This window comes from Crocodylus siamensis, chromosome 6 (assembly GCF_052110815.1).
Source record: "Crocodylus siamensis isolate JL-2025a chromosome 6, ASM5211081v1, whole genome shotgun sequence".
Lineage (NCBI taxonomy): Eukaryota > Metazoa > Chordata > Crocodylia > Crocodylidae > Crocodylus > Crocodylus siamensis.
Genome location: NC_143400.1, coordinates 23,496,014 through 23,516,908, shown reverse-complemented (window position 1 = coordinate 23,516,908; position 20,895 = coordinate 23,496,014). Strand labels below are relative to the sequence as shown.

General features: G+C 53.2%; 3 protein-coding genes across 3 annotated transcripts in view; 1 reads left to right on the top strand and 2 right to left on the bottom strand.

The window, feature by feature from the left end:
• Positions 1-12,249, bottom strand: part of LOC149861689 (interferon-inducible GTPase 5-like) — a 36,307-nt gene extending 24,058 nt beyond the window's left edge. The window contains exon 1 of the mRNA XM_090054268.1: positions 11,831-12,249. Within this exon, the coding sequence (XP_089910394.1) occupies positions 11,831-11,917 (87 nt within the window). The 5' untranslated portion in view covers positions 11,918-12,249. The remainder of the gene's footprint in view (positions 1-11,830) is intronic.
• LOC149861690 (phospholipase A2 inhibitor gamma subunit B-like) lies at positions 828-7,495 on the top strand. The gene is made up of 6 exons (XM_090054281.1): positions 828-893; positions 1,968-2,095; positions 4,586-4,699; positions 5,045-5,194; positions 5,493-5,633; positions 7,181-7,495. Exons 2-6 carry the CDS (start codon positions 2,044-2,046, stop codon positions 7,378-7,380), a joined length of 657 nt encoding a protein of 218 aa, XP_089910407.1. The 5' UTR covers positions 828-893; positions 1,968-2,043; the 3' UTR covers positions 7,381-7,495.
• Positions 12,250-14,277: 2,028 nt separating the features above from the next.
• On the bottom strand, positions 14,278-17,412 carry LOC149861688 (phospholipase A2 inhibitor gamma subunit B-like). The gene is made up of 5 exons (XM_090054277.1): positions 17,361-17,412; positions 16,639-16,755; positions 15,842-15,994; positions 15,180-15,320; positions 14,278-14,483 (listed from the first exon to the last, which is right to left on the bottom strand). Exons 1-5 carry the CDS (start codon positions 17,410-17,412, stop codon positions 14,278-14,280), a joined length of 669 nt encoding a protein of 222 aa, XP_089910403.1.
• Between the last annotated feature and the right edge of the window lie 3,483 nt (positions 17,413-20,895).

The following is a 20,895-nucleotide window of genomic DNA, read 5'->3' as shown; positions in this document are numbered from 1 at the left end:
ATGGCCGTCCATCTACAAAAAAGAGCCAATCAGTTGTGAAGTGAATGCCTGAAAATGTGTAATGACTTTATTGCTAGTTTCTATCCAGCTTGAATTTGAATGTTGGGCAAGGTCTTGTATCCCAGCCCCCCCAGAAGGTCCAGCACTACCAACTTTTCAACTGCTAGCACCCCCTGCTGGAGGAGGACTGGAATTCTTGGCCATAAATTGCTCATTACCAGCTATAATCTAACAGGGAAGGTTTATGGGGGTGGAGGGGATTGGACTCTACTATGGAAAGCCCTGATTTAGCTCTGCCTAGGGTCAGCTCCTGCTTGATGTCATACCTGTGGGCTGCGAGTTCAGCCATTCTTCCCCAAAATGGGGGCACTAATCCAGGAGAAGACAGGGCCAGTTGGAAAGTCCACTAGGAAGGAGGTGGGTTCAGGAGGAAAACCCAGGAGACACCTTCTATTGAAACATCCGGGGTGAAGGCTGGGATCCATGCAACCTCCAGCTCTGTTGGGACCCTGTCCAGGAAGATTAATCCACTAACAGACTATGGCCTCAGTCTGACACCCCAAGGCTGTAGCAGGGTCCAAGCAACCCCTAACCTTTATGCAACCTCAGGAAGCCCCACATTGGGGATCAGGTGAACATCCATTCCCAAGTGTACCCACTTCCCCTGATGCCAATCAAATCCCACTCTGTCATGAGACCATCATAATTACAACACACATGGCAATGAGGTGGTGGTGCTCTATGGTAGATCCCTGCAACCACGCCTTCATTTCCGCTGATGTGTGAGCCAGCCCCGTGGCTGTAAGCACATAAAAGAGCCTGCATTTCATAAGGGAAGGAACACTTGGAAGACAAAGGGCAACACCCAGCCTGAAGCTTGCCAGGAGCTCTCGGTAAGTGACTCCCCTCCGAGATGCATGCTTAGGACCCCAAGTGTCCTGCTCCCCATCCATGCCCTGCTGGGATGCAGTCACTAGATGGTGTGTGTTGGGGTGGGGGGGTTCGAAAAGTCACTGGGAGTCGCTGGGAAGTGTTTGTTGGTGGGATGTGGTGAAGGGCATCATCAACACCCCCCACAGGTTGCTGATTAGACCTTACCCCCATCTCAGAGCCAGAAGGGAGCCCAGGTGTCTGGGCTCTCATCCCCTCCTGTTCTCACCCCTCCCTCAAGCTAGAGAGAACCCAGGTGTTTGGGCTCTCAGCCTCCCTATTCGAACCCACTAGACCCCACTCTTCTCCCACAGCTGGAAGAGAACCTGGGACTCCTGCCTCCCAGCTTTTGCCTGCTTCCACCTCCCTCCCTCAACTGGGACAGAACCCAGGCGTCCCAGCTCCCAGCCCCTCTGTGCCGGGAAATCCCACTCCTTTCCCCCAGCATGGGAAAGGCACCCGATGATCTAACCCAGAAGATCCTCTCCCCGTCCCAGGGCTCCAACCCACCAGAGCGCGCTCCCCTCCATGAACAGAGGTTGAACCCAGGTGTTCCCCACCCCTTGCTCAAGGCCACTGGATGCAACCACCTCCCCGTGTCCTTGAGATGGATTCCAAGAGACAGTCTACCAGCCTTGCCCTTCCCCCACTCTAACGTGCTAGTTTTAGCCGCCCCCCCGTATTGGACCCAGGCACTTGGAAGCTCAGCCCATCCTGTTCTAAATCATGACACATCACCCCTGCTCCCAGACCTTCCTGTATTCCCGTTAGCACTGAGCAAGTCATTGCAATGCCAGCTCCTCCGTGTGTCAGCTGCAGAACCCAGGAGTCCTCATTCTTATTTGGAAGCCTTCAAAGGAAAGAAAAGATAGGGAGTGGAGATCTACCGGGAGGGACCTCAAGCCAGTGAGCTCAGCCATTGGAAGCAATCAGCTATGATGGGATGATCCTCTTCTTATTGGGTTTCACTCCATTTCTCCCCATTAAACAAGGTGGATGGAGGTGTAATTGATGAAGCCTTTTGTTCCCATTTCCAGGTCCCGCCACACGGATTCCAGAGAGTTTTATCCATCAGAGACCTCCAGCATCACCTCCACCCACTGGAATATCACAATGAAGGCTCCCATCACCCTCCTCCTCTTCCTTGCTGCTCTCCTGGATGCAGGTCAGTCCAACAGCTTCTCTGCTCAGCCCATTTCTTTTATTTAATGCAGTGATTCTCAGCTGGAATTCCATGAGATCTCTTTTGGGGTGCCACATAACATGACCACCATGTACAAATCTACCCATACTTCCACAAAATTCATGCAGAGGTTTCTAATAGGATCCCAAGTGGCCCAACCCCTCTGGCCCCCAGTTCTTTGCAATGGAAGGCTCAGTCCTGGATTTTTTCCATAGTCAAAAAACTTTAACCTTCCTTGCAGTGGCAGGATAGTGCCACCCGTCAACCCTGTTACAGCAAGGAGGTTGTGGAATAGACATCCAGGGGAGCTGTGGACTCTTCATCACTAGAAGTCTTCAAGAAGAGGATGGACAGCCACTGGGTGGGGATGATTTAGGCATAGTGATGTCCATGTTCTGCTGTGGGGATTTGCCAGGCTTCTGGACTTTGCTGGTTATCTCCCAACTTCCTGCGCCATGTGCCAGGGGGGCTTTAAGCCTCCCTCAGAGGTACTGGATGCTGGCTACGGCCCAGGCTGGGAATGGGGAAGGGATGTGCTAATGCTCTTGCTGAGATCAAAGCTGGAGAGTTCTGGCTAGAGGGTCTCACCCCCCTGCTCAGAGTCAGACCAATGCTGCATTTAGGGTCAGAAAGGAATTTTCCCCCATGCTTGGATTGGTATAGGCCGGGGTAGTTATTGACTTCCTCTGTAGTTTGGCCACAGCTTCTACCTGGGATCTCTTGAGCATATAATGACCTCTTACAGCAGGACACTGGCTGCTGCAGTCCCCCTGTTTTCTCTGTGGCAGGTTCAGGTGTGATGTCAGGTGTTGTGTCAGGGTTGCTGGTAGATTACAAAGAATTTAAATGATGGATGTATCTGGGATGATTTGGACAGGGCTGACCTTGCCTCAAGCAGGGGTTGGTCTACATGTGACATCTGGAGGTCCCTTCCACCCTACCTTCTCTATGACTCCATGACTAAGACTATGACCACTGGAGGTCCCTTCCAGCCCCATTTCTCCATGCTCTTCCTGCTTTACGTGGGGTTCAGGGGGTCATGGCATCTTGGGGCAATGGGCCTTGTAGTTGTGTGACAGGGTTGTGTAGGAACAGATCAGACCAGGACTTCTGTAGGGCTGATCCTGCCTAAAGCAGGGGGTTGGGACCAGACATGACTTCTGTCAAGCCCAGTTTATGAAAGCAAGGAGATGGTGTTTTTCAAGTGGGGGGCCTCAAGGTTAACAAGCTGAGGGAAGGGAGTGCCTCAAGGTTAATGAGTTTGTGAACCACCTCTCTAACATAAAACCAGAGCAGAAAATCTCTCAGAGGGGCGGGAGGAGCATCAAATTGTAATGGAAACACAACAACAAAAGAGGGATCAGAGCCAGAAGGAAGTAGGAAGTGCTAACAATAGGTTTCCAGTTCATTAGCACTTCCTCAGGTATGGAAGAAGAGGGCATCTGGGAGCTGATAGCCAGAAATGATGCTCTTACCCAGGCGCCAGGCGCCTGATCATCAGGAAATCCTAATGTACGCTCTGTGGGTGGAAATGCACCATTGTTCGAGTGGGCTTCAAAGAGCGAAGTGCCTGGCAGGTGTCACCAGCTTTAGGTTGCCCAGTAGATTGCAATTCCCAACCTGTGGATTATTCTCAGCAAAAGAGGAAGCATCAGAAAACATTGTCTTGCCCCTTCATATATCTACAGGACATCCACATCTTGAATCCTGTGCCCAGGTCTGGCCCTTACACCTCAAAGCAGATCTAGAAGAATTAGAGAACATCCAGAGAAGGGCTATGAGGATGAGTAGCAGTATGGATGGGGTTACATAAGAGGAGAAACTAATGAGGCCAGGCCTGGTCAGATTGGAAAAGAGATGCTTGAGGGAGGACATGAGAAGGATTTACAACACACTAAATGGTGAAGAGAAAGGCAGTAGGCAGTTACTGACTGTCTCCCACTAGACAAGAATGAGGGTCCATGACATGAAAGAAACAGGCCATCAGTTGCTAACGAACACCAGGCAGGTCTTTTTCACCCAGTGTGGAATGAAAAGTGGGGAGCTCGTAGCCACCAGAGGCAGCAGAAGCTGAGAGTGTAGCCAGATTTGCAATGGGATTAGACCTGTTCTTGGAGGAAAGGTGCATTGGGAGCTACGGAGGAGGGAAGTGAGGGGCATGGCCTCCGAACCAGAAGCTCCTGGGCCTGAAATACTGGAGGCTGCCAAGGAAAGAGGATCAGGGGAAAACCCAGCTCACTCTCCCTTCCAGCCTCTACTCTTGGCTGCCACATGACACAGGAGCCTGGGCAAGATGGATCTAAGATCTGACCCAGGATATGGCAGCTCATATTCTTAAAAGCCAATGGTAGCCCCAGGGTGTCTGGGATGTTAGGACAGGAACCCTGGGGAAAGCCAGGCACTGGGCCTGGAGCTTCCCATTTAAACCCAAATTCAGGAAGGGGCCAGATCCTTTTCTCTCCCCTTCTCCAGGGTCCAGCCTGGAGTGTGAGCACTGCACTGGTGAAGACAAGACCTGCACAAAGAAGTCCTGTGGTCCTGGAGAAGACAGCTGCTTCATTGCCACGATGGAAGATTCTCTCCACAGTGAGAATGGCTGAATAAAGAGATGGGTTTGAGAGCCCCGGATGCTTGGGCTGTCTCCCAGCTCTGGGAAGGGAGGGGAATCTGCTGGGCTAGAGTGGGGGGGAGAGGAAGGGGGCAGGACTCATGGGTTCTCTCCCCACCCTATGAGGTGAGTGAGATACGGTGGGCCTAGAGCAGGAGGGTTGGGAGAGGTGGAATCTTGGACACCTGGGTGTCACTCCAGGGCCTGTGTGACCTCAGGTATGTGTCCCAGGCTCCTGTTTCTGCCTCAGTTTCCCCATTGGGAGAGGAGGGGAAGGGCAGAGGAAATGCCAGAGGGGTCAGCTCCTGTCTTCTGCTTTCCAGAGGGAGAGATACACACACACATGTTCAAGGGCTGTGTGGCCTCCAGTGTCTGCTCAGGCACGAAGTTCATGGATTTTGGGCCATTCATGAAAGCTCGGGCAGCCTTCAAGTGCTGCACAGGGGATGCCTGCAAAACCATCCCTGTTCAAAGTAAGGAATGGGGTCTCTGCCCCTTGGCCCCTCAACTCCATTCCCGCCTCGCATGGGTCCACCTCCATCCTGGAGAAGAAGCCACTGGGGGTCTCTATGAATGGTCTTCCAATTCTGCAGGGACACCCCACTGAATAGCACTGGGTCCCTGGAAACAGTTCCCCATTCAGTCTCCCTAGATCCCTGGGGTGGGTGGAATTGTGCCTGGAGGTTGCTGGGGTCCCGGTCTTTGTACCTGGAACTGAAAACCAGGATGGAAGGTCCCCCAAGCTGATTGCCTTTGCTCTGTTTGTTCCAGTACCCAAGAACATCATCCCAGTTGACAGTTACTGCCCCATCTGTGAGCCAAAAGAGGATTCCTATGGCTGTGATAAGGTTGTCTCAGCATGCCCTATGAAGAAGCCTGGATGCCTGAATGTCACCTGGACTCCAGGCTCTGGTACCTCTACCCCCTTCTCCCTCCTCCCCATGTGTGAGATCATCTCTGCCCCCTTCCTTACCCTACATGTGTGACAGACCAGTAGGGGGTGCTGCTGCACCAAGCCACCTGCCTCACTGAGCCCAACCAAAAACAAGCTTTGGATACCTCCCCAGGGGCACCAACTTCTGGTCAACCCCTTCCTGGAGCTCACCCACAAACCTGGGGTAACAGCTGCCACCACCTGAGCTCTGGTCTCTGTTTAGGCTCTGTGCCACTCAGGCTACACAGGCCCAGTAAACTTAGGGGTTGCTCAGCCCCAGCAATATATATCTGGGTGCTTCCTATAGCCAAAAACCCATAAAGTAGCCTCCCTTAGTCAGCCAAGCAAAGGGGAAAAAAGGCCTGCCCAATCCCTTTCAAGCATGTACAACAAGGCTTGCTGTAACAGATAGCTTTACTGGGTAGAGAAGGTAGGCATGGGGAGGGGTACAAGGCAAAGAAATATCAAAAGAATAACCCTGAGCAAATGGAAGTGACTTGATAGCCTTTTGATATGCTTCGAGAACACTTGATCCTAAGTTACTGGCTAAATTTCAGGAAGGTTCCCCACATGTTCATACAGAGTCTAAAAGAGCTCCAGAAGCCATTTGCTTGCTTTCATGTTACCAAAGATGTCTGTCCCCCTTCCTCATGGGGACCTTCTTATACACCTGTCATGACCTCATCACTAAGTTCCCACCAGAAGTAGCCCCATTGGCTGCAGACCGGTGCTTCCAATTGACATCAGACTGACCAGGTGAGATGACTAGTCACATGACCTGCAAGGGCAGGAACCAGAGACAAAAGTAGGGGCAGGTTCCCCCTCCTTTTGGAATTTTTACAGCCCAGTTAGTCAGGCAGGCAGGTGACACAGGGGCACTGGGGCTGTCTGCTTGCCACAGTGAGGCAGACTGGGGCGTGATTTCTCCACAACATACACAGAACATCCCCATGCCCATCAAGTCTGGGCTGCAGGCTGGGACCCTGCCAGGGCTCTACTCCCAGTCCTGGTCCCACTCATAGCCTCCCTCTCCCCTCCTACATCTCAGCTAGGTGCACAGTGCAAGGGTCTCCATCATCCTTTTACTAGAAGGGAAAGTGAGGCACAGAGGGAGGAAGGGACGTGCCCCCGGTCACCTTGGGAGGCTCCAGCAGAGCTGGGAAAGGAAGCAGGCCACTGCTGCCCCTTTCTGGTGCCTTGAGGTGCTACAGGGCTGCAGATCCTGGAGATCCCACTCTCACACCAAACGTGAATGACTCCGTCATTGCCTGAACGCTGAGGTGGCGTCAGGCCTGTTCCATATCATTGACAGCTGGGGGGGAGGGGGTGGGGGGAAGCCAGATGGCTCTGGACTGGAGCCCAATGGGTATTACCAAGGGAGGTAGACCTTGCTGGGGAGAGAACAGCTATCAGGGTCCCCCACAGGCTGGGGCAGCAGAGCAGAGAGGGCAGGGGAAGGGTTTTTAGTGTGGGCTTTCCAAGGGAGGGGAGTGACCCTGACCCCTCTGTTCTTTCCTATCCTAAGGTACCAACAAGGGTCAGAGCTCCCCTGGGGTCTGTATTACTCCATCTGCCTGTACCAAGGAGATTGTGGAAAAACTTGGGTACAAAGTCATCAACGAAAAGTGTTCAGGATTCTCCGATACAGCAGGCCCAGCTCTGGGATCCTTCTGGCCCCTGCTCCTGGCTCTCACTGGGCTGCTTCTGGAGATACTTCTTTCCTGAGCCCCACCACAGATGACAACCACACCCCTCCAAGCCCCCGCTGTAGCCAGCCCTCACCTCCACATAGATTTTCTTCTCCCTTCAACTGGCTCCAGCAAATAAAAGCAGCTTGGAGACAGAACTGATGCATCTGACTCTGTTCTGGATGCCAGGGATACTGTATTTCCATGGGGATGGGAAAATGGGGGGGGGGGTTCCCTCCAGTGGGTGGTGCCCTGGAGTAGCCAATTAGAGTCACAGAGCCCCAGATTTTCCTACCTATCTTGGCTTTATCTTTTTAATCTCCTTTGAGCTCTCCAAAGAATACATTGATAGGTAGGTGTGAGCAGCAGAACAGACTTTGTCTGGATGATGAGGTTACCCCACCCAGCAAGAGATGTAAGAAGATGGTTGGTTATCTGCTGCTAACCACAGACACTCAGTTGGGAGTTACATGAGCAGCCAGTGTTACCCAGACACATTACTGCATGAGTCGGAGCATTGCCAGCAGATTGAGGGAAGTGATTCATCCACTCTATTCGGCACTGGGGAGGCCACAAATCTAGAGTCCTGTGTCCAGTTTTGGGTTCCCCACTACAGAAGGGATTGAAAAGAGTTCTCTAGAGGGCAATGAAGAGCGTTTGAGGGCTCGGGAACATGACTTGCGAGGAGAGGCTGAAGAAACTGGGCTTATTTAGTCTCAAGAAGAGAAGACTGAGCGGGGATTTAATAGCAGCCTTCAACTCCCTGCGGGGGGGGTGCAGAGAGGATGGAGCTGGGCTGTTCTCAGTGGGGGCAGGTGACAGAACAAGGCGCAATGGACTCATGCTGCAGCAAGGGAAGCTTAGGTTAGATACTAGGATGAATTTACTCACTCGGAGGGTGGTGAAGCACTGCAACATGTTACCCAGACGGTGGTAGGAGGGTAATATAGCACTGGAACAGGCTCCCCAGAGAGCTGGTGGGATCTCCATCTGTGGTGGTTTTGGAGACCCAGCTAGACAAAGCCTTAGCTGGGATGGTTCAGCTGGGGCTGGTACTGCTTTAAGCTGGGAGTTGGACTAGATGTGACCTCTTGAGGTCCCTTCCATCCCTCATTTTCTATGATTCTGTGATTACCTCCATGCCAGTGGTCCTCAGTGTTTTTAGGCCTCACCTCACTAGATCCCAGCCCCCCTGGAAAATACCAGCTCTTATCTTTCTTGACTATGGAAACTTCCTAAAACAATTCTTCTGAACACATGCAACAGAATGGGCTTGACTCTCCGGATGTGTATTGGAAATCTCTGGCTCTATCTGATGAATCACATGCAGGGTGTTGCACACATCAGAGTGCTAACATTGTGTATCACCCTTCAAACAAAACTCACGGGGAAGTATTTGAGAATCACGGCTCTTTCCTTATGGAGAACTCCCAGAAAATACCTTCCAAATTAAAAGAACAGAATGCCCCATTACTTGTCCCACAGTCAACAGAGGCAGACAGTGTGTGTTGCATTATCTATGATGGCAACCCACCATGTAGGGGCACAGAACTGGAAGGGAACTCCAAGGACATCAAGTCCAGTCTCTGGCATCTACTGGCTCAAGGGACTTCCCCAATATCACCACTTCCAACCTCACACACCACTTCAGGCCACAGAATCAGAGTGAAGGGCAATGCCAATGCCCTGTCATTTTGATAGCGTCCAAGTCATTGGCTAATCTATAGTCACAGAAGCGTACCCCATACTGTAAATGAATCAGAGAAGTGGGGCTGGAAGGGTGCTCCAGAAGTTGCATCTAATCCAAACCTTGCCTGAGGCAGGATCAGCCCTGTCCAAAGCATCCTATACAAATCCATAATCATAGGACCAAAGAGAAGCCAGGCTGGAAGGGACCTGCCAAGGTCCTACAGTCATGGTCAAAGAAGCAGGGCTAGAAGGGGCCTCCAGAGGTCACATTTAGCCCAACCCCTGCCTGAAGCAGGATCAGCCCTGTCCAATCATCCTATACAAACCCATCATCTAAATTCTTCGTAAAAGTACCATCAATCCTGACCCAGCAGCAGACATCACACCCAACCCTGCCACAGGGAAAGCCGGGACAACCAGTGTCCTGCTTAAGTAAGAGGTTGTTAAAACACACTCAAGAAGAGATCCCAGGAAGAAGGCCAGCTCCCAGGGACAGCGGATCTCAGGTCTAGTGCAGTGGCCAGAGGAAGCCAACAGCAATTAAAAAAGAAGGGGTAGAACATGATTCGGTGGCAAGAGGGGCAGGTATTCAGTTAAATCCCCCTGCACTTCTGGAGCCATGATCCCAAGATGGCTTCCCTAGGACATTTGCTCTGGAACAGTCAGTGCCATCGTCTTGAAATGCCACCCATAGACCTCAATATTGCCGCAATGGGCTGACCATGAATCAGGGCATTTATTTGTCAGGGGGAAAAGGATAAGTTGGGAATACCAAGCCAGTGAATTAGAAATAGGACAGGCCACCACCACCCACAGGGCTGTGGCAATAGCCCTCATACCCATCTTCCTGGCCACACCCTGAGTAGACTAGAAAGCACCTATTATCCTGCTCTCTTCTTCTGCCACACCCGATTTCCTGTTGGGCATCTGCAGCAGGAAATTCCTGGTTGGCGCAGCTCTTATCCAAGACAGAGATGGTGTTGCTACCTCACCTGGCTGATGGGACAGGGAGGGAGGCTCTCCTTGGAGCCTTTGGGGAGGTGGCTTCAGCTTCCACCACCGCCTCCATGGTGCCTCATCTCCATGCTGCTCCCACCTCCACCAGCCGTCACATTCACTCCTTTCCTCAGCTGCGCTCACTGCAGCTCCAAACCAATAGGTCTTCCCGGCAACCACCTACCACGGTGTTTGTATCATCTCAGTTCCCTCTGGCTGTTCCCTCCAACACATCTTTGTGCCCTCAACCTCCCCTCGTGGTCTCCACCTACTGCTGGTCCCTGCTTCCCATATTGTGACGCTATTACAAAACTCGCAGAGAAGCAGGGCTGAAAGGGACCTCCAGAAGCAGCATCTAGTCCAACCCCCTACCTGAGGCAGGATCAGCCCTACCCAAGCCAACCTATACAAATTTATACTCATCAAGTCATCAAGCAGTCAGGCTGGAAGAGACCTACAGAGGTCATAGAGTCATGGTCATAATCATGGTCATGGAGAGGCAGGGCTGGAAAGGACTTCCAGAAGCCGCATCTAGCCCAACTCCCTGCCTGATCCAAATCATCTCGCCCTATTCAAACTATCCCAGACACTTCCATCATTTAAACCCTACGTAAGTAGAGTGTCAGCCCTGACACGAGACATCATATCCCAACCTGCTCCAGTGAAAGCAGGGGGACCACAGCAGCCAATGTCCTGCTTCTAAAGCGGTTGCTAATATACACGCAAGAGATCCCAGGCAGAGGCCACACTCCCTGCTTCAGAGGAAGGCAAATCCCACCCAGTCCATATCAATCTGAGCGTGGGGGAAAATTCCTTCCTGGCCCCAAATCTGGCATCAGTCTAATTCCAAGCAGAGGGGCAAGACCCTCTTGCCAGGACCCTCTGGAGTTGGTCACAGCAGGAGCGGTGGCACAGGCCAATCCCCATCCCCATCCCCATCCCCAGTCTGGGCTGTAGCCACTACTCAGTGCCTCTGAGGGAGGCTTAAGAACCTGCTGACCCACGAAGCAGAAAGGGGTGGAGGCAACCAGCAAAACCCATAACCCTGGGAAGTCACCCCTGCCCACTGGCTGTCCACCCTCTTCTTGAACCCCTTCAGTGATGCACCTTCTGTGGACTTCAATGACCCCCCTGCTTTGTCAGCAAATACCTTTTTCCTGATCTCCAATCTAATCCGACTTGGCTATACCTTCAAGGCATTGGTCCATGTCCTGCTCTCCACAGTGAGATAGACAAGATGTATTCCCTTGTCATCGTGGCAGCCCTTTGGGTGTTTGCAGAGGGCTCTCGGGTCCTCTCACCTCTGCTCGCTGCCTGCACAAGCCATCTTCCTCCTGGCTTCCCCCACCATGGCATGAATGCTCCTTATTGGCATTTGCTCCCTCCCCTCCTTATTCCCACCTCCATCCTGGCAGATTTATCACCTACTACATCCAACCAGTCTGTAACCCACCCTCACATACCTCAACTCCCCACATCCTTCCCAAAAGCACCCTCAATATGCTCCCACAAGACTCCCTCACCCTCTGAAGTGACCCCTATTTCCTGCTCCATCCCTGCAGATCTACCATCTACTACATCCAACCTGGTCTGTAACCTACCTTTACACACCTCAACTCCCCACATCCCTCCCCTCCCCTCCAAAACACCCCTCAATATGCTCCCCATCCCCTGAAGTAACCCCTATTCCCCACCTCTGATCTACCACGTACTATATCCAACTCATGTAACCTACCCTTGCACACCTGAACTCCCCACACCCCTGCCACATGACCCCTCTCATCTCCTGGATAACTCCTTACCTTAACTGGCTGGTCCCTGTGTCCTTCCAGGTCCTCTTGCTTCTTCAGACCAGCCTCAACTCCTGTCCTTTCTTTATCCTCTCTCATAGCTTTGGGAGTTATCCAATAGTCTCCAGTTTCAACCAGACATTATTTTCGGTGGCTTCCTCTCCCTGGGCATATTTGATGCCATTCTCCTTTGTTTGCCTTCTCAGTCAAGACTGATGGTGCTTTATAGGTCCTACTTTCCCAATGCCACTGGATTTTAATGAAAAATGTCCCAAATGACCCAGAAATCCTACGCAAATGAGGCCTGGCTTGCACAGAGTTGTTGTTCCTCAACAATTCTGTAGGCAGCAGCAGCCAACACTCTCTACAGACTTCCAAAGCCCACGGCCCTAGATCAGTGGTTCTCAACCAGCTGCCCATGGGCTGCATGCGGCCCAATCAGCACACTGCTGTGGCCCACATGACATCCTGTTAAAATATTTAAAAAATGGATACATAGGAGGTAAGTTGTGTGGCTGTGGCCCACATAACACCTTCAGAGCTGCAGGTGTGACTCACTATGGCAAACAGGAAGAGAACCAGTGTCCTAGACCAACCCCACAGCTTCCCCAAATACAGGGTGGGGATAGTCCTGGGGCTTCATGCTGCACTGCTCCACATCCACCAGCAGAGGTCAGAAGTGCTCTTCCAGACAAGAGCGCTGCAGGGTTTTAAAGGCACAAACAGGGATTGGGAAGGAAAGCGCTAACTTATGCCCCTACTCCACAAGGTGACCGGGTCTGCAGAGAGCCTGAGACCCTTGCTTTGAGGGGAAGGAGCTACTCTGAGTGTGACTCGGGGGGTGCGGGTGGGGAAGGGTCTTGGGTGAGCTGTGTAGGGGGTTCATGGGGCTATGGGGTAGGTGGTATAGGGCAGTGACCTGGCAGGAAAGGATGGTTGAAGAGGCCCAAGGGGTTGAGGATCGTTGAGGTGAGGATGGCAGGCCATGGGGATTTGATCTGGGATGGGCCTGTGAGGAGTTTGGCCATGGGGCACTACTTAGGGTGGGCAAGTGGGGCTGTGAATGGGCGTGGGGGTAGACAGACCCTGGGATCAAGAGGCTAGATGGGGGTGTGGGTGGAGGGAAGTGAAGCCAGGGGGCTGTGAACTGGGCTGGGTGGGGGTCTTGTGAATAAGCTGAGTGGGGGAAGGGGGTAGGTAGGTGGGCCACTGACCCTATAGAGGCCTGAGGATGGTGGACTTGGGGCTGTGGGTGGGCCAGGGGAAGGCTGGGCTGGGGGTCATAGATTGGTCCCAGGTATAAAAAGGCCACTGGCACAACTCAGCTGCAAGGAGGTCCTGCAGCATGCCCAGCTATGCTCCTCCCCTCCACCATGTGTATAGAGATATGTACACACGAAAGCCGGGCATCTGGAGACACATAGACACACACACAAAACCCATGCATCTAGGATACACACAGACACACCCAGTACCCAGGCATCTGGGACATGCACACACCCAGCACCCAAGAGTCCAGGACACACTAAACAGGGCTTGTCTCATCTTGCAGGAACACACCCACCCACCCACACATGCCTACACACACCCACCCGCCCGCCCACACACACACACACAGAATCCAGGCATCTGAAACCATTGTGAAAACTGACACAGAACCCAGGTGTCCAGGACACACACACACTCTCTATTCCAATCCAACACCCTCTTACCAGCTCTAGTCCTCCCCCACACACATTTTGTTTGCATGGCACATGCCCACTCCCACCCCTTTGTATGCACACACACACAAACAAGCCAGGTATCTGAAACCAGTGTGCCTACCAACACAACCTAAGTGTCTGGGACATACACACACTGTTTATCCAACACCCTCTTACCAGCTCTATCCCTTGCCACACATCCTGTTTGCACGGCATGTGCCCACCCCCACCCCTTTGTGCACATGCATGTGTACACACACAAACACACGAAGACACACACCATGTGTCTAAGACCAATGTGTCTACCAACCCAGAACCCAGGTGTCCTGGACACACACACTATCCCAACCCAACACCTTCTTACCAGCTCTACCCCCCACCCTCCGCACACATACACACACATCCTGTTTGTATGGCACTTTCCAAGCCCACCCATTTGCATGTGCACACACACACATTCATTCGCTACCCAAACAATCCCAGGTCCCACAACAGACCCCCAGGGTCACCAAATTCCACTACTAGGAGGCACCAAACATCCACTTCCCTTTCCAAGGTCACCCCCTGCTGGAAGGAATTTGCAGTCATTGACCTACAGCTCCCACCCCTCCAAAGCAGAGCCAGATGCCTTCAATTTGGCTCCTAGCTGGTTTTATTGTCTAGAACCAGCTAAAAGGGAGAAGCCAGCCTATGAGAGAGCCAGGCCAGGCAGTGGCAGGGAGGGGGCTGCAGAGGAGGTCTTGGTTGAGCTGGAACTCAGGAGAGCAATTGTGCCAGAAGCAGCCCAGCCAGGGCTGGGAGCAGCAGCCCAGCAGGTCCCGGGCCTGCGGTAGAAGCCGGGTAGCACTCATAGGAGCTGCTGCGTGCCTTGATGCCCTCCAGGGATCCCCCGGTATGTTGCAAGCGTGAGCAGACAGCTTGGGTCGTGCAGCCCTTCATGATGAGCTCGGTCTCACCATGGTCTGGGGAAAAACAGAAGCATTGGAGTCAGGAGAGCCTCAGGCCTTTCCCTCTCCACATGTATCCAGCCCTCCGAACTGTCTTGCTCTGCCTGTGAAGACTGCCTGCTCCCCTCTTCTCCCATGTGATGTGTCCATTGGTCCTCCCCCAGAGGCTTCAATCTTCCTGTGGGCCAGGCCCATTGCCCTCTTGCCCATCAAACTGGTCCCAGGTATAAAAAGGCCACTGGCACAACTCAGTGTTCAGAACTTTATCACAGTTGGTGGCAGACATTGGATCTCCAAAAATTGCAGCCCCACAGTTTACTGTGGCACCACCAGGGGGTCCTGGTGACCCAGGTTCCCTTCCCAGGTCTTCCACAGCCTCTCTGAACAACCTGGGGCAAGTCTCTTGATTTCTTTATGCCTCAGTTTCCCTTGGGTCCCATTCTGACCATCAGCTCTTTGAGGCAGGGGCTCAGTGACTTCCCGATACCCAAGTACAGCCCTTACCCCAAGGAATTCAAAGAGGAGATGCAGGAAGAGAAAGAGGAGCCCAGGGAGGGGCCATGGCTGGAAGCAGAATCCCACAAAGCCCTGACCTGCACCCAGACCATGGTTGCATGAATCGCATGGCATCTTAGACCCATCCCATGGGGAAAGAGATTCCCAGAGGATGTCATCCACTAGGAAAAGGGTGGAAGGAGAACTCCAAGTTACCCTCGATGACAGATGAAGACGCCTCAAGGCAGCGGGTCTCAGGTCCAGTGCAGAAAACTGTCTCATTTGGGCAGATATTGGGGTATATGGCATGGCAGGCCGGGCACTGCAGGCCATTGGGGACATTATCGGCAGGGGGCACTGGAGGAAACAGAACAATGTGGTCAACAGGGTGGATCTTCCAGGGGCAGCTTGGGGGCAGGATTAGGCAGGGGTTGCCGCTCCCTCCAGGGGGCACCAGTTGCCCTAGGAGCTTCTGCCCCGATGGAATCAACTGTGGGGTTGGGGGGGGGAGAAAGAAAACAAATAGCAGCCCAGAGCCCCCATCACATAAAACCATTCCCAGGGCTATACAATGGAGTCGTCCCCCCCCCCACCATTGGAGGGCCATTCCCAGCAGCCATGTGATATTCCATGGGTTGCCCTCTACAGGGCTGGAGGACTCTACCCAATGAAATTCAATGGTGCCCCCCCTGCAGGGCTGGAGGACTGTTCATAGGAACCCAGCGATATTCAACGCAGCGCCCCCTACAGGGCTGGGGGGAATTTCCACAGATGCCCGAGCCTCTCTGCAATTAGTACGGCAGGCAGACAGAGATGGGTGATATAGGCTGAAAGAAGCAGGGGAAGGGCATTTTTTGGGGGGGAAGGGTCTCACATACGTATGGGAGGGTCCATGATGCAGTTATTGCCAGAGCAGCAGATGAAGCTCTTCCGAATTTTCATGGCTTTGCCCAGGTTGTAGATGAAGGCGCCGCCCTGGCACACACTGCGAGGCATGCAGCGCTTGCTGAAGGTCTCTGTCCGGATGTCACCTATAGGGGAGTGTGGGGGGGGGGTGGAAGAAACAAGGTGGTGGAAGTTGAGAACCTAAGTGTCTGGGCTCCCAGCACTCCCCGATCTAACCCACCAGTTCCCGCTGCCCTTCCAGAGCTGGAGAGAACCCGGGTGTCAAGGCTCCTACCCCCACCTGCTGTAGCCCACCAGACCCTACCCCACTCCCAGATCAGGGAGAAAAGCCAGACATCCAGGCTCCCAGAACCCCATGCTCTAACACTGAAGACTCCCCTCCCCTTCCGGAGCTGGGAAAGAGTCCAGGTATCTGGGCTTTTGGCCCCTCTGCTCCACCCCCATAGACCTCACAGACCTGAGAGAAGAACCCAGGCATCCAGGCTTCCAGAACCCCTTGCTTTAAGCCCCATCCCTGACTCCCCTCCAAGAGACCCCAGGTGTCCAGACTCCTAGATCCTGCTGTTCGAACCCACCAGACCCCACCTCCCTTCATGAGAGACCAGGCATCTGGGCCTCCAGTTCCCCTGCTCTATTGTACCACCCAAGAGCTGGGAAAGATCCCAGGTGCCCCGGGTACCAGTGCCACCAGCTTGACGCCCCAGACCCTTTTTTCCCTCCCTGGCTCTCCACTCTGCACACACTATGATTTAAGTTCCACATCACTGACCCATTGTGGTTTCAATTGTCCCAATAGCACAGGTGTCCAGTCCAGGGCCACAGCGCTCCATGGGCCCCTTGCAAAACTTGGTCAGCCCTGTGCACACCTCACACTCCAGGCAGGTTCCTGGAGAGGGGAAGAGAAATGCCTCAATCAGGATCCAGCCCCCAGGATTCAGCAGTTCCACCGTGCTCCCCAGCCTCCTGCTCCCCCCAGAGCCCCTCCTGCCCCTCACCCTTGCCTGGAGGGACCCCATTCCCCAAAGGCTGTGGCTAGGAACTCCCTTGGGCTTTGCAACCCCTAAAATGGGTCCCTGAAGAGCAGCCCAGCACCAGAGACACCCACCAGGTTCTTGGCCCCTAGGCTTCTGGCTTCATCCCAATGCACCAACAGCTCCTCAGGGCTTGCCCCACTGTAACCTGAGGAGTGATTTCCCCCAGCTGCTAATGTGACCCCTGCAATGGATTTGCACCCATGTTGGGCCCATGCCTGCCCTTTAGATCATTCATAATGCTGCTTGGGTTTTGACCCCTCCCTGGGACTAGTATCAACCCACATGGCCCTGTTCTTGGTGGGACATCTGGCCTGCTTCCTTACACCTCCTCTCTACCACAACGCCTACGTGACAGACTTTGTCCATAGCATCCATGAATCAACAGGCCTGGGACAGGGTTGGTGCTCTTGGGACCAGGAGAAAAACCCAGCCCTGGTTGGGAACCATCCTGTCTTACCTGTAGCCAGGAGGGCAGCAAGGAAGAGAAGGAGGGTGATGGGAGCCTTCATCGTGGGAGCCAGGAGAGGATGGGGTGGTAGACTGTCTGGCTGTGGTATTGTTGCAGGCTGAAGGATCAACAGAGTAATACCGTATTTATTCACGTACCACACACTCCTTTTTCCTGAAACTTCAAGCTCACAAATTGAGCCATGAGTCTTGAATGAGCTGTTCAGTTAAAAGGAAAAATCTTCTTTTCTTTTTTAACTCCATCTTCTCTGAGAAAGGTATGGGCCTTTTGTGGGGGAGGTTTGTATGCACATTAATATGGTAAAAACCATTAGATATCAGAAATACATAAATACAGTAAAGGTCATTAGATAGAGTGACGGGGAAAGGGGCATTTTGGCCTTTTCCTGCACATGTGGGAGGAGAATGAAGGCTGGGGGGCTGGGAGCCCAGATGCCTGGGTTCTCTCATTGGCTCTCATGAGCTCTGGTGGGAGCAGGGCAAGGGGTGGGGACTCTGGGACCCAGGACACCTTGGTTCTATCCTAGCTCTGGGCTCTCACCCTAGGAGCTAGGACCCCTGGGTTTTGGCCTTGGGTCTAGCTAGGGCATGGGGTCTGGTGGATTATTTGCCTTGATCTGGAAAGGCAGTTTGGAGTCCCAGAGACCAGAGGGAAAAATCACTTACCAGCTGCTCCTAACAAGCTCCTAGCAGGATCTGTGCTGGCTGGGAGAACACAGGTGATTCAGAGGAGGCTCGAAGGGTGTGTGTGCTCCTTCTTTTATAGAGGGCTTGGGCAAAAGCTGTGATGTCCTTTGGGGACTCCTGATTTCCTAGATCATCATCCGGTGCTCCCAAACCTTCAAGGAACAGGGCGGGGTCAGCCTTCCACAGCAGTGGCTCATCTGGGCTTGTGTCATCTCAAGATGATCCACCCATGCAGCGCCCTCAGGGGTTGGGTGTGCCAGAGCCCTGGAAAACTGGGTCTAACACTTGCATTGAGGCCTGACATGGATCACTGGGGTGAAAAACCACATCTGCAGCATCCCAGGGAGGTCATATGCTGCCTGGAGAAAGGGTAGGGATACAGATTACCTCCTGAGAGCCCGTGTAGCCATATTCTTTTAAGAGTCTATGGTAGCTTGGTCTAGTGCCCCCTTGTGGCGTAGATTTTGATGAAGCTGATTCCAAGGGCCTTTCAACACCTCTGCCTTGAGTGAATAAGGCTCTTTGAATGCTGTGGCCTGATTCTGACCATGTTCCACAGTGTTCTCTTCACCAGCAGGATGCCTGGTTTCTATTCCAGCTCTGGGAGCAGAGTGGAGTCCAGTGGGCTAGAGCTAGGAGCCAGGACACCTGGGCTCTATCCCAGCTCTGAAGGTCAGTGGGGTCCAGTAGGGTTGACCTGGGAGCCAGGACAGCTTGGTCCTATTCTGACTTTGGAAGTGTGGTGAGGTCTAGTTGGATGTATCTGGGAGCCAGGACACCTGGGCTGTATCTCAGCTCTGGGAACAGAGTAGGTTCCAGTGGGATGCTTCTCAAGCAGATCCCGGGATGTCATTCTCCCTCTGTACTTGGCTTTGGTGAGGCCACAGCTGGAGTACTGCATTCAGTTTTGGGCTCCACAATTCAAAAGGGATGTGGAGAAGCTTGAGAGGGTGCAGAGGAGAGCCACACGCATGATCAGAGGTCAGGAAAACAGACCTTATGATAAGAGGCTGAGAGCTATGGGGCTATTCAGCCTGGAAACGCGCAGGCTCGGGGTGATCTCATGGCTACCTATAAGTTTGTCAGGGGTGCTCATCAGGATCTGGGAGAACGTCTGTTCACTAGAGACCCCCCAGGGATGACAAGATTGAATGGTCACAAACTTAGCCGTGACTGATTCAGTCTGGACATAAGAAAGAACTTCTTCACTGTCCGAGCCCCCAAGGTTTGGAATAGCCTGCCACCAGAGGTGGTTCAAGCACCCACTTTGAATGCCTTCAAGACATTTGGATGCTTATCTTGCTGGGATCCTATGATCCCTGCTGACTTCCTGCCCCTGGGGCAGGGGGTTGGACTCAGTGATCCTCCGGGGTCCCTTCCAGCCCAAATGTCTATGAAATCTATGAAATCTATGGACAGATCTGGGAGCCAAGACACTGGGTTCAACCCCAGCTCTGAGATGTGAGTGGGATGCAGTAGGGTTGAGCAGGGATCCAGGACACTTGGCTTCTATCCAAGCTGTGGAAGGGGGAGGGGGGTCACCAATGGTTCCACCAACCATAGCTTCGTTCCCCCTCAGGGGAACCTTCCAGAATTCAGATCCAGGTTGGAGGGCAGGGACCAAATTTTGATCCACTGAGGCAGTGCCAGAGTAGATGTAAGCACAATCCTGCTTGTGTGATGTCTTGGCCATACAATTGGGCCACTGACAAGCTGTAAGGAGAAGGGACCTGCCCAGTTGTTGATAGGCTCATGGGATTCCAGCAGGGTGTAACAGAGCTGAGTTTGGGTGCCTGAGTCCACGTAGGTAGAGCAGGATCTGTCTCCCTTCCCTGTGCTGTGGACTCTGTTTTCTCCCAGTCAGCAGGGGGCACATGACTGGAAGTGGAGGGACTGCAAGGACTCCCTGGACCATGGGGCTTAGGCTGTAGGTCCCTGGGCTGGGGTGACTCTAATCACAGGCTAAACAGGACACCACACTCCCCTTGGAGAGCTAGGAGAGAACCCAGGTATCTGAGTCTAACCTCCTCAGACCCTACTCCCCTTCCAGAACAAGGCCGGAACTCAGTTCCAAACTCAGAAGAGATCCCAGACAGCTCGGTTCCCAGACGCCCCGGCACAGCTCCCATGCTCCTCCTGAGGTGACATAGGACCCAGGAGTCCTGGCTCCCAGCCCCCTTGCTCTAACCCACTTGACCCCACTCCCCTTCCAGAGCTCACACAGAACCCAGGAGTCCTAGCTCTCCCCACAATAGCTTAACTTCCTAGATATCAGGCTCCTCCCTCAGCAAGAAGTAGAACCTGGGAGTCCTAGAATCTCCCCCATTCCCATAGTCAGGGGTAGGGCTCAGCTCTCTACGTGTTCATCAGACCTCACTCTCTGCCCATGGCTGGGATAGAACCAGCCACCTGATCTAAGCCCCCCAGACCCTTCTCTTCTCCCAGCATCACCCAGGCAGGCCTGCATTTGCAGTGTTTCTACCACCCAAACAGTCAGCTCAGTGCTCCTTTTAGAGCATGGAGAGCAGAACCCTTCATACCAGGCCTCTGCCTGTAGGTCAATGCCAACTCCATTCCTGTAGCCACTGCCACACACATGACAAGCTGGCAATGAGCTGGGAGAGCCCAGACATAGCTGACCTTGAGCTTCAGAAGAATTTACTGACACAAGCACCGCCCAGCCTCTACCCCAGAGCCCAGCTGCACCACCAAACAATGGAGAGTTATTAATCTTCTTAATAAATTTGCACATTTGCTTGATCTGGCCGCACCCAGGGATTTTTCTATGGCAGGTTGTTGAGTGCCAGAAGCCAGCATGAAGGAAAGCAGCTGGATGA

Excerpts from the sequence above, each read along its gene's own strand:
- LOC149861690 (XM_090054281.1), top strand. The coding sequence starts at position 2,044 with ATGAAGGCTCCCATCACCCTCCTCCTCTTCCTTGCTGCTCTCCTGGAT. Across the intron at positions 4,700-5,044 it reads GATGGAAGATTCTCTCCACA|AGGGAGAGATACACACACAC; the intron begins GTGAGAATGGCT and ends TCTGCTTTCCAG. Across the intron at positions 5,634-7,180 it reads CACCTGGACTCCAGGCTCTG|GTACCAACAAGGGTCAGAGC; the intron begins GTACCTCTACCC and ends TCCTATCCTAAG.
- LOC149861688 (XM_090054277.1), bottom strand. The coding sequence starts at position 17,412 with ATGAAGGCTCCCATCACCCTCCTTCTCTTCCTTGCTGCCCTCCTGGCT. Across the intron at positions 16,756-17,360 it reads TGCTGCCCTCCTGGCTACAG|GAACCTGCCTGGAGTGTGAG; the intron begins GTAAGACAGGAT and ends TCCCCTCTCCAG. Across the intron at positions 14,484-15,179 it reads GTCTTCATCTGTCATCGAGG|ACCATGGTGAGACCGAGCTC; the intron begins GTAACTTGGAGT and ends GTTTTTCCCCAG.